Source organism: Podarcis gaigeae, assembly GCF_964106915.1.
Source record: "Podarcis gaigeae genome assembly, chromosome: Z".
In the NCBI taxonomy this organism is placed as follows: Eukaryota; Metazoa; Chordata; class Lepidosauria; order Squamata; family Lacertidae; genus Podarcis; species Podarcis gaigeae.
The window spans coordinates 1,985,607-1,999,171 of record NC_139691.1 but is presented as its reverse complement, the minus strand read 5'-3'; the positions used below and the strand labels follow the sequence as shown (position 1 = coordinate 1,999,171).

General features: G+C 50.0%; 1 protein-coding gene and 1 long non-coding RNA gene across 16 annotated transcripts in view; both read right to left on the bottom strand.

Annotated features, from left to right (window-relative positions):
- The window catches only part of STRBP (spermatid perinuclear RNA binding protein), a 123,614-nt gene that overhangs the window by 5,589 nt on the left and 104,460 nt on the right, over positions 1-13,565 (bottom strand). For all 15 annotated transcript variants that reach the window (XM_083721740.1, XM_083721749.1, XM_083721742.1 and 12 more), the window contains 5 exons: positions 10,423-10,581; positions 7,270-7,404; positions 6,376-6,516; positions 3,804-3,927; positions 2,691-2,741 (listed from right to left, as the gene is read on the bottom strand). In XM_083721740.1, the coding sequence (XP_083577866.1) occupies positions 2,691-2,741; positions 3,804-3,927; positions 6,376-6,516; positions 7,270-7,404; positions 10,423-10,581 (610 nt within the window). The remainder of the gene's footprint in view (positions 1-2,690; positions 2,742-3,803; positions 3,928-6,375; positions 6,517-7,269; positions 7,405-10,422; positions 10,582-13,565) is intronic.
- The window catches only part of LOC310836556, a 205,326-nt gene that overhangs the window by 123,588 nt on the left and 68,173 nt on the right, over positions 1-13,565 (bottom strand). The window lies entirely within an intron of this gene.

Sequence of the window (13,565 nt, the reverse complement as noted above, 5' to 3'; positions counted from 1 at the left end):
CCAAAGCAGACCAGAGCAGACAAGGAACAGGAAGTGGTTCATTAGGGGCCTGCAACTAGTTTTGTTGTTGTTGTTTTTTTTAAAGGAGAGATTCAGCTAGAACTTTGGCACATATGCCAGGGCAGGCTGGAGTTTGTTTCACAAGCCTGCTATGGTGGCAAATGCAGCATCAACACCTTGCTAAGTGTGTGGAAGGGAAGCGCATCCGAAAGCTGTCCCACTGGGGCACTCGCACCCCTCCCTCTGCAGAAGGCCTCAAAGCAGACAGGAGAAATGCAGCTCAGACAAATAATTTGTGGGAGTTTGTCCTCTTAGGCGGGGGAAAGGGGCTGGAAAAATACAACCAGGTCTCTCTCTGCCTAATTTAACATTCTTGTGGCCTCACTAAGAGTCTGTTGCAGATGCTTGTTTTGTTTTGTTGGGGGAGGGAAAAAAGAGAGTAAAACAACAAGTGTTTCCTGTTTGAAGGGCCCTGGGTCTTTTCACCTACATGTTTCTTTTCAGAAATCAGAAAGCAGCAACAGCAGTTATTCCAAGAAGATCGAGATGATCAGGGAAACTTTCCCAACATGCAAACAGCTTCACAGAGGCAGAGAGAGAGAGAGAGAGAGAGAGAAAGAGAAAGAGAAGAAAAAATGGGGGAAGGTGGGTGGGTCGGTGGGTGGGTGGGAACCTTACAGCCAGGAGCAGCGCTTCTGTCCCCAGACTCAGCACCACAATCAAGCAGTCAGACATTTCCAAAAAAGAGTGGTGAGGATCCTTTATGCAGAGAATGAGGGCAGCATTTCTCCACGCAAGATGCTGGGAGTCAGCGATGGGCCGTGTAAGGTGGGAGGGAGAGGGAAAGGGGCAGAGAACGACACAATTTTAGATGGCCAATTACCTCAGCCGCCCCCCCTCCTGAATTCCTGCCCAACTTTCCAGAGCTATGATGAGAGAGAGGCACCAGCACTGTGGCGCTCTCAGCCTTTTCTCCAAAACTCCACTAAGGCAGCTCCCATTTCTCCACTCTGAGGTGAAAGCCCAGTGTCTTAAGGGAAGGGACTAAAAAGCCCTAAAAGATCAAGACATTAAAATCAGCTGCAGAAGCTCTCCTTTGCTTCTCACCCAACCTCTGAGCTGTGGATGTGGGGAAAGGCTTTCTCTGTGGTTGCCCCTTTTGTGCTCTGGAACAGCTCTTGCTGCTAGGAATATAGAACTACAGAACTGCTGAGTTGGGAGGGGACCCCCCAACGGTCTTCTAGCCCAAAGCAGGAATCACAGCTAAAGCATCCCTGACAGATATCTAGATTAGATGGTTAGGATTCTCCCCTAATGATGAACTGAAGAATGGCTTCCATTTCCACCCATTTTGGTTTTGATCGCACATTCCCTCAAACTCCTCTTATTCTGGCTGCTTTTAAATGTACAAGGAATGGTTGGAGGAGCTGGCTGTGACTTGAGTTTCCAAAACCCCTAACTGGCTGCCCCCCCCCCCCCACTTTGCCAAAAGCAGTCTTAAGAATGAAGCGTTCAGACCTGCAGGAACCTGAGTTGCAGGAAATGGTGCAGGCAAACAGCTATGTTCTCTGGGAAGGATGTATCCTCAAAACAACAAAGGCTTCTGACTCCTTCAATGGAGGAATGTGTCGCAGCAAATGATTGAGGGAAGGGGGGCAGTTGGGATGCCACAGGATCCGGACCGTATCGCTGACTCCAATGGGCTTTGCTCTCATTGCTGCATAAAACTACATTCAAAGTAATCCAAAGAGCCAGGGGTTTTCCCCCCAATTAAACAAGACAAGGTTGTTGTTGTTGGATGGGGGGCAGCATTGGGGCAGGGGGAGAACTACACACTTTCAGAGGAAGGAGTGTTGAGGTTCTTTTGCTCAGCACACCAAGTGGCACTGCCTAGTTTTTTGTTTGTTTGTGGGCAGAGGAGTAAGCAAAGCCAATTGGACTTGCTCACACAATCCTGTAGGAGGAAGAGTTCACACATTTCCCTGCTCGTGTAACAGCCACTGCAGCTATTGTTGCTCATTATGAGATCTGCCACTGTGGACCACTGCCACTCGCCAAGCCCAGTTGAGGAGGAGAAGGGGTGCACAGCCTCAGGTGTGTGAACTTAACCACCACAACAACTATGACTCTGTTAACATGAAAGGGACCCAGGACTGTGTGGCTTCAACACTGTGTCTGTGTGTCCCCAAAAATAGAGCAGTGACAAAGAGCTGGTTCGCTGCAGATTGCAAAGAGGACCCAAGAAAGCTGTACAGCTACCAATAAGCCAGCCGTTTTGGGGGAGAGTTGGGCGATTCAAGTCAATCGAGCATTGGCCCTTCGGGTTCCTTTGAATGGAGTACGAGATGGCTGTAAGAAGGTAGGAGAGCTACTCAGGCAGGGGAAAGAGAGGTTCAAGTTCTGGTATGAAAGGGGAACAGGCAGTTAGAACAAGCAACCCTTCCACAGTCAGGCAGAAGCAGGAGGAGGAAGGAGGAAGCTACTCCAACCAGAACAAGAGCCACGGCAAGGGCCAACAGCCTTCCAGAGAGACAAAATGAGGTGCTGCGGTTTATCAACGTCGCTGGGGAGTCAATGATTCCTCCCAGACCGCTCCCAGAAGCCTTTGGCTCACGCCCCATGAGATAATAAATACTGTACATACATACAACATGGCCTGTGGGGTCATGTAAGGAAGAGGCTGTACATACCGTAAGCTGGTGTGGCAGTAGCTGTGCTGTATCCATATGGTGCCCCATAGCCTGCAACAGAAACACATGGAGGGGGCAAAACTGATTTGTCATGGCAGAGTGTTGAGAAGAAGCAGATCCTTGAAGGGGACCTCAGAAGAAGCCTTCAGGCATTTACACACTCAAGGAAACTCGAGTATCTAAAGGGAAATCATCCCCTGCCCGGAAGTTGAGTGGGGCAGTTTAGACTATTGACACCCTACCTTAAACTGAGCCCCACGGCAGCTAAAACAATTCCAAAAACGTATGGCAGAGAATCTGGGTGGGAAACCCTTCTGTTTTTAAACAAACGCCTTGACAGAAATGCAAATGTGCAGACTCATAACCAGTGCTTTTTCTCTAGAAATTGTTACAGTAAGTGCCACCCCTTTTTAACAAAAAAAGAGATGCTGTACTGTGTACCCTTGATTGCCCCTTGGGGAAAAAGCACTGCTCATAATCCCCAGGTTTGCTTGTTTTTTTGGCGGAGGGTGGAGAGATCTTCAAAAATGTAGGAAGTCTCCAAAGGTTTGCATTCAATGAAGATGGAAGCATCAATTTAATCCAAAACAGATGCCTATTTTGTTATTCCAAAGTAGACTGCTGGCTGCAGCTCTGCCTAGTCACCACAAAGTGCCACGGCACATTTGGGGGGGGGGGGGGAGAGATGGGAGTAGGTGGCACATTCATTAAGAGCAGAGAAACATGGCCAGTGTTTCCTGCTGGGTGCTGGTGAGCTTAAAAACCAAAATGGGGAATTGGACCCTGTTCTCTCCCAAGTCCTAGTCAAGACACCTTAACGACAATACCACACTGGCGCTGCTCAGAATCCTCTCATCCTCTCAGCCAGGGTTGGGGTACCTGTGACATTCTAAAATCTTGCTGGCCTCCACCTCCCATCGCCCTTGACTGTTGGGACATTCTGGTTGCTGGGATCTGGAGTGCAGCAACTCCTGGAGGGTGGGGGACGAGTCTGTCCCCATTCCTGCCCCATGCAAAGCTTGACCCAGTGCTCCCGAGATGTGGGGTGGACCTCTGCAGCTGGGCTTGGCTCTCCGTTGCCACAACTGGGGGACAGGCCTGGCTTGGTCATACCTGGTGCTAGGTAGCCAGTGGCAGCTGTTGCCCCAACAAATGCGCCCCGTGTGAGGGCACCTCTCCCTCTTCCTCGAGCCACCTGGACCGCTGCAGACATGGCTGTGTTTACGATCCCTTTTGTCTGCATGGAGAGAAAAATGCAGATGAGGCACAACCAAGGAAAGATGGATCCCAGGTAGCTGGACACCTGAGCTATTCAGGACACCCAGAGACTGTTCTCAGTGGTGCTCAAAATCTGATGCCGCCTCCTCATTCAAGAGAGCAAGAAGCTCCTTGAACAAAAGAGCATAATAAAAGTCTGCTGGATGAGGGAAGTGGGTCATTAGTCCAGCATCCCATTAGTCTAGGGAAGCCTGCAAGCAGAACCTGAGCACGAGCAACTCTCCCCTCTTGTGGCTTCCAAAAACTGGTATTCGGAAGCAGAGCAGAGCCATCATGGCCAGTGGGTTAATGAGAGCCCTCTCCTCCGTGTATCTGTCCAATCCCCTTTAACGTCATCCAAGATGGTGGTCATCCCCGCCTCCTGTGGCAGGGAGTTCCACTGTTTAACTATGCATGAAGAAGTACTTTCTTTTCTCCGTCCTGAATCTTTCAACATTCAGCTTCATTGGATGTCCCCAAGTTCACATGTCATGAGGGAGAAAAACTTCTCTACCGACTTTCTCCACACCATGAATAATTTTTATAATTTTTTAATAATATTATCGTGCCACCTCTCATTTGCCTTTTCTCTAAACTCAAAAGTCCAAAACGCTGCACCTGCCCCCTTGATCACCTGGGCTGCCCTTTTCTGACCCTCAATGCTTAGGGCCAAAATAAAGATCTTCCCCTCATTTTGTAGCACTGGGGACAAAATGTGTTGTGCTCTGGAGCTGCAAAGCATCGCTAGAGTTCTTGGCTCCTTCAGATGGTCTCTTCCTCTCCAGTATGTTTGCATGAAGAGCCTGAATCCAATACCCTTTTCACTTTTCACGTTATAACCATCTTATTCCTTAATTACCTTCTGGCTCCATCTGCTCTGCTCTTCCTCCACAGTGGAAAGTAAATATGCTCTGTTCTGGGGCCTGGTTTTAGAAACCACATACACACAGGGGAGCAGGCCCAGCCAGGGGCAACTTATCTGCAAACCCTCTCCATGATTCAGGCACTCTGCCAGCCTACCCAAGGCTCAAATCGCCAGTTCAGCTCATGGCAAGTGCCGAGCTGAAGCTGGAAAGCAGGACAGACGCCCTCCAGTGACCTCATGGTGTCCTGTTCATTGGGGGAGATAGGAAGCCCAGCGCACTTGTTCTTTAGATGTCCCTTTTATGAAGAGGCATGTAGTGAGACCACTGATCCCCTGCTGGTGAGGCTCCCTGACCTCCCGGAAAAGCAAAAATTTGACCTTTGCCTAACAGGACCTTTGCCCACCAGCTGCAGTGGTCTCACTACATCCAGATCGTAAGACGAACTGGATGGTCGCCAGATTCTGTTTACAGATCTGTAGGCGCAGACCATCCCCTGACCCACACTAGTGTGTTAAGAAAATCTGCAAACTCTGTTCCATGGGTGACTCTGGGTCATCTCTCTGCGGTAGCTTATCTTAAAGTTTTAAGTGTCTATATACTTATTGCATTAATAAATTTTAAATTTATTCTTGTACATTGTTTTAAATGTTTATTTTCCTTCTGGGATTGTACCCCCAAGTGTGTTTTATAAGCTGGTCTCCGACTCTAATAAATTATCTTGCTTGCTTGACTTTATGGTGTGTGCGTGTGTATCTCTCCCCCCCCCCCCCCAGCAGAGCTTTCTTGACTGTGGTCTCACGGTGAAGGGAGCAGCCTCAAAGGAACCTGGAAGAGTCAGGTCCCTGGTACCTGGTGGCAGTTCCCAAGATATAAAAGACTGCTAGATCAGTCCAGCATCTAGTCCAGCACCCTGTTCTCACAGAGGTCAACTAGATGCCTGTGGAAGACCAGGAAGCAAGACCCAAGCGCAAGAGTCCCCTCGCCTCCCGTGGTTTCCAGAAACTGCTATTCAGAAGCACTGCTGCCTCCTGGCAGAACTGAAGGAGGCGGCAGCATTTTCTCTGCTTTCACTGAAACAGAAGGCTCAGACTGAGAACCTCTGCTGCCACAAACTGGTTGCTGAATCTGACCATCCCACCAGGAGAAGCAGCTACCTGGGCAGCTCCAGAGCATCCTCACCCAGTGGACCCAAATCATTTAAGTCAAGCTGGCATCCTTCAGAAGGTATGGACTGCAAGTTCCTGTCAGTGCCGATTTGTGTTGGCTGGGGCTGATGGGACTTGCAGTCTCAAACCACCAGAGAGCACCACGCTGACAAAGACTGTTTTAATTAAGGCTTTGAAACAGGTGGCTGACCTGCAGCCCATCAGCTGGTGCTTGGTCCAACTCCTATCAGCCAGCATGGCCAACGGGCAGGGATGATGGGAGCTGCACTCCCTCCAAGAGGAGAGCTAAAGGTCCCCCGTCCCTGCTAGAAAGTTCCAAAATCAGCTATCGGGTGTCAGCAACCTCGTTTCTGCTGCACTGGCCAAGGGGAAGCGGCTCACCCAGACAACCCTCACCTGGGGCAGAATCTTCTTCTTTTTGTTGGCAGCTGCGTTGGGGCCGGAGAAGAGCTTCTCGAGAGCTGCCAAAGCTGCGCTTGCCTTGGCCACCTTCTTGTTGGGACCAGCCCCTCGGAACTTCTGCCCATCTACTTCTACCTGGAAACAAGACGCCTGGTTTTAAACCTGCCGCTCTGCGTCCTCCGCTGGGAGCCACCCAGCCTCTGCTTGGTGCTCTCAAGTCCACTAATCTTTCCTATCTGGCACAGCAAAGGTGGGGAGAATCTGGTGCCCTCCAGAAACTGCTGGACTCCAACTCCCACTATATGCAATTCCACCACATCTGAAAGGCCACAAGATTTCCTCTCCTGCCTCACTCAGGTCTGGTTACCAAATCTGTTACCAAGTCTACGCTCAACGCAGCAATACTTCCGGGGGCCTATATATGATGATGCACATGATATCTGCTGTACCCACACATTTCAAGGTGCAGATTGAACACATTTTAGGTGTTCAGCACCCACCCTTTGGAACTCCATGCCAAATGACACCAGGCAGGTGCCTCCACTGTTCTCTTTTTTGCACCTGCTAAAAACATTTTTGTCTAGGCAAGCCTGTACAGTCATGTAGAATGTCTTTTGATCTCTGTTTTAGCTTGCTGTTGATTTTTTAAAACATGTGAAATCACAGTTTTTAACTGGTCCTACTCATAATTTCATTGTTAAAAACAAAACAATCTCCTCCTCAAAGTGCTTTACAACCAAGCAGTACATAATTCCTATGAAGTAAATAAATCAATCAATCTGTTGACTGACACACTCTCTCTCTGGCCCAGGACTTTGTACCCCATCAAAAGGTGCAGTAAAGCAAAACTGAGGCCAGGAGGCCACCATATGCTTCCCCCCTCCTCACCTCCATCACGAAGCGCTTGTCATGGCTGCCGCCTGTCTCGGAAATGAGCTCATACTTGAGACCTCGCCGCTTCTCATTGAGCTCCATCACCGGATTCTTGCCACTAGCTGTGAGGATGGGACCCTGAGTTCTCACCTGAGCGAAGTAAAATACGTCAAAGTCAGGCATATCAAACTGAACTGGCCCATAGATACAGACACACAAACTTCTAAGGCAGGGACAGGCAAACTTCAAAGGCTTATTCCCCACCCCGCAGACCTCAGGGGCAGGAGGAGGAGTGAACACACACTCAGGATTAAGGAATAGGAGTCTGAGTATTCCTCAGCTGAAGAACTTGGGGGGAGTGGGGGGAAGGAGTCAGAAATCCTTGGTGATCTATTGCTGGTAACCCACAGATCTTCCAGGAGGTCCTGACCTCTGAGTAAGGCATGGTTAGCCAACTGACAAAGACACAAACGCACACACACGAAATGCAGCAACGAAGACAGGTGTGCTAGCAGTGCCTGTGGACCACATTAATCACTGAGCTAGCACATCCTTGTTTCAAGTTTCGCATGTTGCCATAAACATGTATTTGTAAGCCAAAATTCATACGGTGGCCCTCTTGCTTATAAAACTGTGTGGCAGCTGGAAAACAAAGCCCTATGAGGGATGGTCTGACCACTGTATTCCAGGCATTTGGTAATGTCAAGGCTGCACTGCTGCACTGCGCTCTGCGTGGGGCTGCCCTTGGGTCTGGTTCTGAAGCTCCAGCGACTGCAGATTGAGGTGGCCAGATTGCTGGTGGGGTCACCTGGCCGACAATGTGTGGCCCCCTTGTTGAGGCATCTGCACCGGCTGCCCATCTGCTTCTGGGTCAGGGTCAAGGCCCTTCTATTAATTTACAAAGCCCTGGACAACTTGGGTCCAGAAGCTGAAACACTCAAATCATCTGCAGGCGTGTCATTAGTTGTTCCTCATGTTGGCGAGAGTCCTTCTGAGAGTAACAAGAAGCTGAGCCTCTAGTCCTATCGGCCCAGTCCTGTGGAACGCTCTGCCACTAGAGATTCCACAGGCACCTTCTGTCTCAGCTTTTAAATACATGCTGAAAACTTTGCTATGCCGTCTGACTTATGCGGGCAATTAAGAATATGTTGTTCCTGCACTGTCCTCTTTTGGCACCTGCTGAAAACATTCTTGTTAAGACAAGCCTTTCCACATACTTAAGAAAGTTAATGTGAATTTTAACGTTATGGTATTTTGACTTATGTGGTATGTTTTAAAATACTGTATTTTTTCCCTTGATTTCCTTGTTTTATCTTTTCTGTAAGCTGATTTGAGGTATTTTTTGAAGCAGTGCATAAATTTTACGAAATAATGAGTAATAGCTGATGTCTCATTTTAACTTTTCAAATGTATGGTTTTTAGGTACAATTGTTGCACATCGCTCTGATACCTTCCTGCTCCTCCCCCAAAATGAGGGCCACTGCTCATTCCAGGTGGCCATCTGCTGTAACAAGCCACTTGAAAGACCCCCTCAACTTTCCGCTGTGCCTGAAATGGGAATCCCTGGGCTCAGAAGGCCAGCTCAAGCACAGCCAGAGCAGCCAGCGCTTCCTGTTACCATCCGGCACCTGCTCAGATGCTACAGATCACCTTACCTGCTTCATGCTCATGCCCCACACAGAAACCTGTGTTTGCTAACAGCAGATCTGTACCCATCTCAAAAGTCAGAGAGAGGCAGATCAAATGAGACACTGAACAGCTACAGACTGTTCAAGCAGGTTTCCTTTTAAAAGAAGAGCAGGGACTCATAATTTAGGAGCAAGGACCTGTGACAGCTGGAAAAAAACAATTTTCAGATTTTTGGAAGAGTTTGCAATGGCTGGGGAAGCTGCACGATATAGCTGGACTTCCCGCTCCCACCACAGCTGACCAACAGCCACGCTGGCTGGGACTGAGTCGAGCTCCATCCAGGAGGCCACAGGATCTCCATCACTGCTGTGCAGATGTGTGAAACATCCTTGCTGCCAGTGAGTACCTTGTTCAGGTGTCCAAGAGACTCGGTGTCACAGCACGATGTGGTCTGTGTGGAGGACTGCCACAAAAGAGCAGAAAAGCAATACAACTTTGTAGTTGTATTTTAAGGGCTTAGAATTATTTGCAGACTTTTTCCTGTTACCCCCAAACTCTAACGGAGGCCTGCTCCCTGGCATTTTCAATTCTAAATAAGTATCTCAGGTCGAAGGCCCGGAAAGATTTGGGTCAACTGCTGCTGCCAGTCAGAGAAAACAGTATTGAGTTAGATGGACCTGTGTGTGGCCTCATGCCTTGGGCTATAGGATTTCCCCCACATTGGTGTAGGGAGGAGGGGCAGTGTCTGAGGCTGAAAGAGAACAAAGCCTTCAGTTGTGGTTGCAGCCTGCAGCTCTAGTGTTGAGCACTAGATTCTCTAATGTTCAGTTTTCCCATTTTGAGATGAAATTCTAGATATCATACAGAAAAATGAGTGGACACAGATGCAAGTTTCTAAAGGAGGTTCAAGCTAGGGAGGGAGCTGGATAGAACATGCAGCAGCTAAAGAGATCGGGGAAATCTCTTAACTGCCAGAAAGATTAATGCACAGAGGGAGGAGGAAGATCCCAGAATCACAGAATTCTAAGAGACCACAGGGTCATCTAGTCCAACCCCCTGCAATGCAGGGGTCTCAACTAAAGCATCCATGACAGATGACCATCCGATCTCTGTTTAAAAACCCCCAAGGAAGGAGACTCCACCACCTTCCTGGGAAGTCCATTCCACTGTTGAAAGGCCCTTATCCTCAGAAAGTTCTTCCTAATGTTTTATCAGAATCTCCTTTCTTGTCATTTGGATCCATTGTTTCAGGTCCTACCCTCTGGAGCAGCAGAAAACAAGCTTGCTCCATCTTCCAAGTGACAAACCAAGAGCCCTCCAGACTAGGTTGATGGAATCCCAATTCCCATCAGCTCAAGCCAACATGGCCGATGAATAGGGATGATGGGATTTAGCTGTCCAGCAATATCTGGAAGGTGCCCTGTTGAGGGAGCCTGAGACACAGAAGCAAGAAGCATTTGCACCCTGTTCTCACTAGCTTGGCCTCTCCACCTATTTACTATCTCCCACTTCCTCACTGGATGACGACTGAACAACCACCTCCAAGGTAGCAGAGGTGTCAATTGTAGAGTTTCCAGTATTATTGCTTGAGTTTGAAGAGACTGTCTCGTTTTTGCCTTCAGTGTCTGACTTCTCATCAGAGCTCGTACATTCCATGTCCGCGTCGAAACCAGTGGGGTAGCCCATTGCTTGCAAAACCTGCATGTAAATAAAGAAAGGAAAGAAAAATCACTAGGTGACTAGGTAGGATATTGAACCTGCCCCTCTCTCCCCCTTTAAGAACAGACCATGCGTTTAGGGTGACCTGAATTGAATTCCATTGCTTGACCTGTTGAGAAGGAGGAAGGAGCAGCCTTACCCCAACCTAGTGCCAACTCATTAGGCCTGGTGGGAGTTGTAGTCCAAAGCACCTGGAGGGCACCAGGCTGGGAAAGGCTGAACTAGAATACTTCCTGTGCCCAATAGCAGCTTCCCAGCGCTGCTGACCCTGTGGGTATCATGAAGCAGGGCTGTGAATACTCCCGGGTTTTTGTAAAAGCGAATCCAAACTAAATTTAAATATCTGCTCCTAGAAGACATTGACTCCTGAATCCTGTATAAATTATGCAAATACCCAGAACTTTTCCTGTTTTGTTTTGCATTTTATTGTGTTATTGTCTTCCTTAGTGGGCTGTGCAAACCACTATTCTGAATACAGTGGTGCCCCGCAAGACGAATGCCTCGCTAAACGAAAAACCCGCAAGACGAAAGGGTTTGCCGATTTTTTAGCGGCTTCGCAAGACGAATTTCCCTATGGGCTTGCTTCGCAAGACGAAAGCCCATAGGGAAATCTCCGGGGACAGTGGGGAAGCGCAGTGCGCCTTCTCCTCTGTTCCCGGACCTGTCCTAAGGCTTGCGGTGGGAGGTCCGGGAACAGAGGGGAAGGCGCGAAGGGCTTCTCCTCTGTTCCCGGGGCTTGCGGTGGGAGGAGGGTTTTTCCTCCCCACCGCCAACATTCAGAACAGCATTCTGAATGTTGGTGGTGGGGAGGAAAGCCCTCCACCCACTGCAAGCCTTCAGGACAGGTCCGGGAACAGAGGGGAAGGTGCGCAGCGCTTCTCCTCTGTTCCCGGGGCTTGCGGTGGGAGGAGGGTTTTTCCTCCCCACCGCCAACATTCAGAACAGCATTCTGAATGTTGGCGGTGGGGAGGAAAGCCCTCCTCCCACCGCAAGCCTTCAGGACAGGTCCGGGAACAAAGGGGAAGGTGCGCAGCGCTTCTCCTCTGTTCCCGGGGCTTGCGGTGGGAGGAGGGTTTTTCCTCCCCACCGCCAACATTCAGAACAGCATTCTGAATGTTGGCGGTGGGGAAGAAAGCCCTCCTCCCACCGCAAGCCTTCAGGACAGGTCCGGGAACAGAGGGGAAGGTGCGCAGCCTGCTGCCCCGCGCGAGGGGCGCTCTTAAGCAGAGCGCCCCTCGCGCGGGGCCGACATTCGCCGCTTGGAGAGCCCTGAGGGGAAGTCCTGCAGGGTTCCCCAAGCTGCGAATGTCTGCGCCGCGTGAGAGGCGCTCTGCTTAAGAGCGCCCCTCGCGCGGGGCAGCAGGCTGCTATCCGCAGCTTGGAGAGCCCTGCGGGGAAGTCCTGCAGGGTTCCCCAAGCTGCGAATGTCTGCGCCGCGTGAGAGGCGCTCTGCTTAAGAGCACCCCTCGCGCGGGGCAGCAGGCTGCTATCCGCAGCTTGGAGAGCCCTGCGGGGAAGTCCTGCAGGGCTCCCCAAGCTGCGAATGTCTGCCCCTCGCGCGGGGCAGCAGGCTGCTATCCGCAGCTTGGAGAGCCCTCTGGACCTCTTCTGAAGGCGGGTGGGGGGCAAAAGTCTTTGTCCCCCCCTGCCTGCCTTCCCGGGGGATTTTAAAATGCTGGCGGGCAGCAGCGCTGCCGCCCGCCGGCATTTTAAGATCGCCCCGGAGAGCGGAGAAGTCCTCCGCTGTCCCGGGGTTTTTAAAATGCTGGCGGGCGGCAGCGAAGGCTTCGCTGCCGCCCGCCAGCATTTTAAAATCGCCCCAGGACAGCGGAGAAGTCTCCGCTGTCCCGGGAAGGGGGGGGAAGCAAAGACTTTCGCCCCCCCTCGGCCTTCAGAAGAGGTCGGGGGACAGACTGTCCCCAAACCTGGTCTGAAGGCGGTTTCCATAGGAACGCATTGATTGATTTTCAATGCATTCCTATGGGAAACCGTGCTTCGCAAGACGAAAAACTCGCAAGACGAAAAGACTTGCGGAACGAATTAATTTCGTCTTGCGAGGCACCACTGTAGTACTTTTTATAAGATCAGGTGAGGGACATTGGGGACAGGTTTATGGAACCCGTTTTGGGGGTGGGGTGGCCTGAAGAAGTTTGGGAACCACGGATCTGAATCCTTCTCCACGGTCAGTATGCTACATTCATGAAATTATCTGTGGCAAGCATGCTGCATCCCCGCATCTATAGGAAATTGAAAACTGTATGATTGAAACGACCCAGAGTCTAAATGTCACTGCTTTACATGGGGCTTAAACCTGTTTTGCCTTTCCATGGATTGTGTGCAATAAGCAGCAAGGAGAGACAGTATGGTGTAGTTGCTAGAGTCTTGCACTTGGACTTGGGAAACCAGGGCTCAAATCCCCACTCAGTGGAGCAGACTTCCAGGAGAGTTTTCAAGCAGATGATGGATGGCTGTCTATCCTGTATGATCTAGTTGAGATTCCTGCAATGCAGGGGGTTGGACTGGATGACCCTCAGGGTCCCTTCCAACTCCACAATTCCTTGGTTCTATGAAGCACACAGAGTGTGACGTTGGGCCAGTTACTTACTCTCTCTCTCTCTCTCTCTCTCTCTCTCTCTCTCAGCCTAACCTACCTTCACAGGGTTGCTGTGGTAATTAACTGGAGAGGAGGATGAGCCATGCACATAAACTTGCACTCCTTGGAAAAAATGCAATCAATCAATAAAATATATAATGTGTCATAGCATGACCTTTCCCCCTGAAATTAGTGTTTTTCGCATTATTTTCAGAACTGGGGCTCTTTCATTAAGAATACCAACGCTGACCGTTTGATGAGAATTCATTCATTCTCTATCCCAATTAGAGAGATAGAGAGATAGATGCTCTAAAATGCACAGCAGGGGGTTGGGGAGGGAAAGAAGGAATATACAGCAACTGGATGGGAA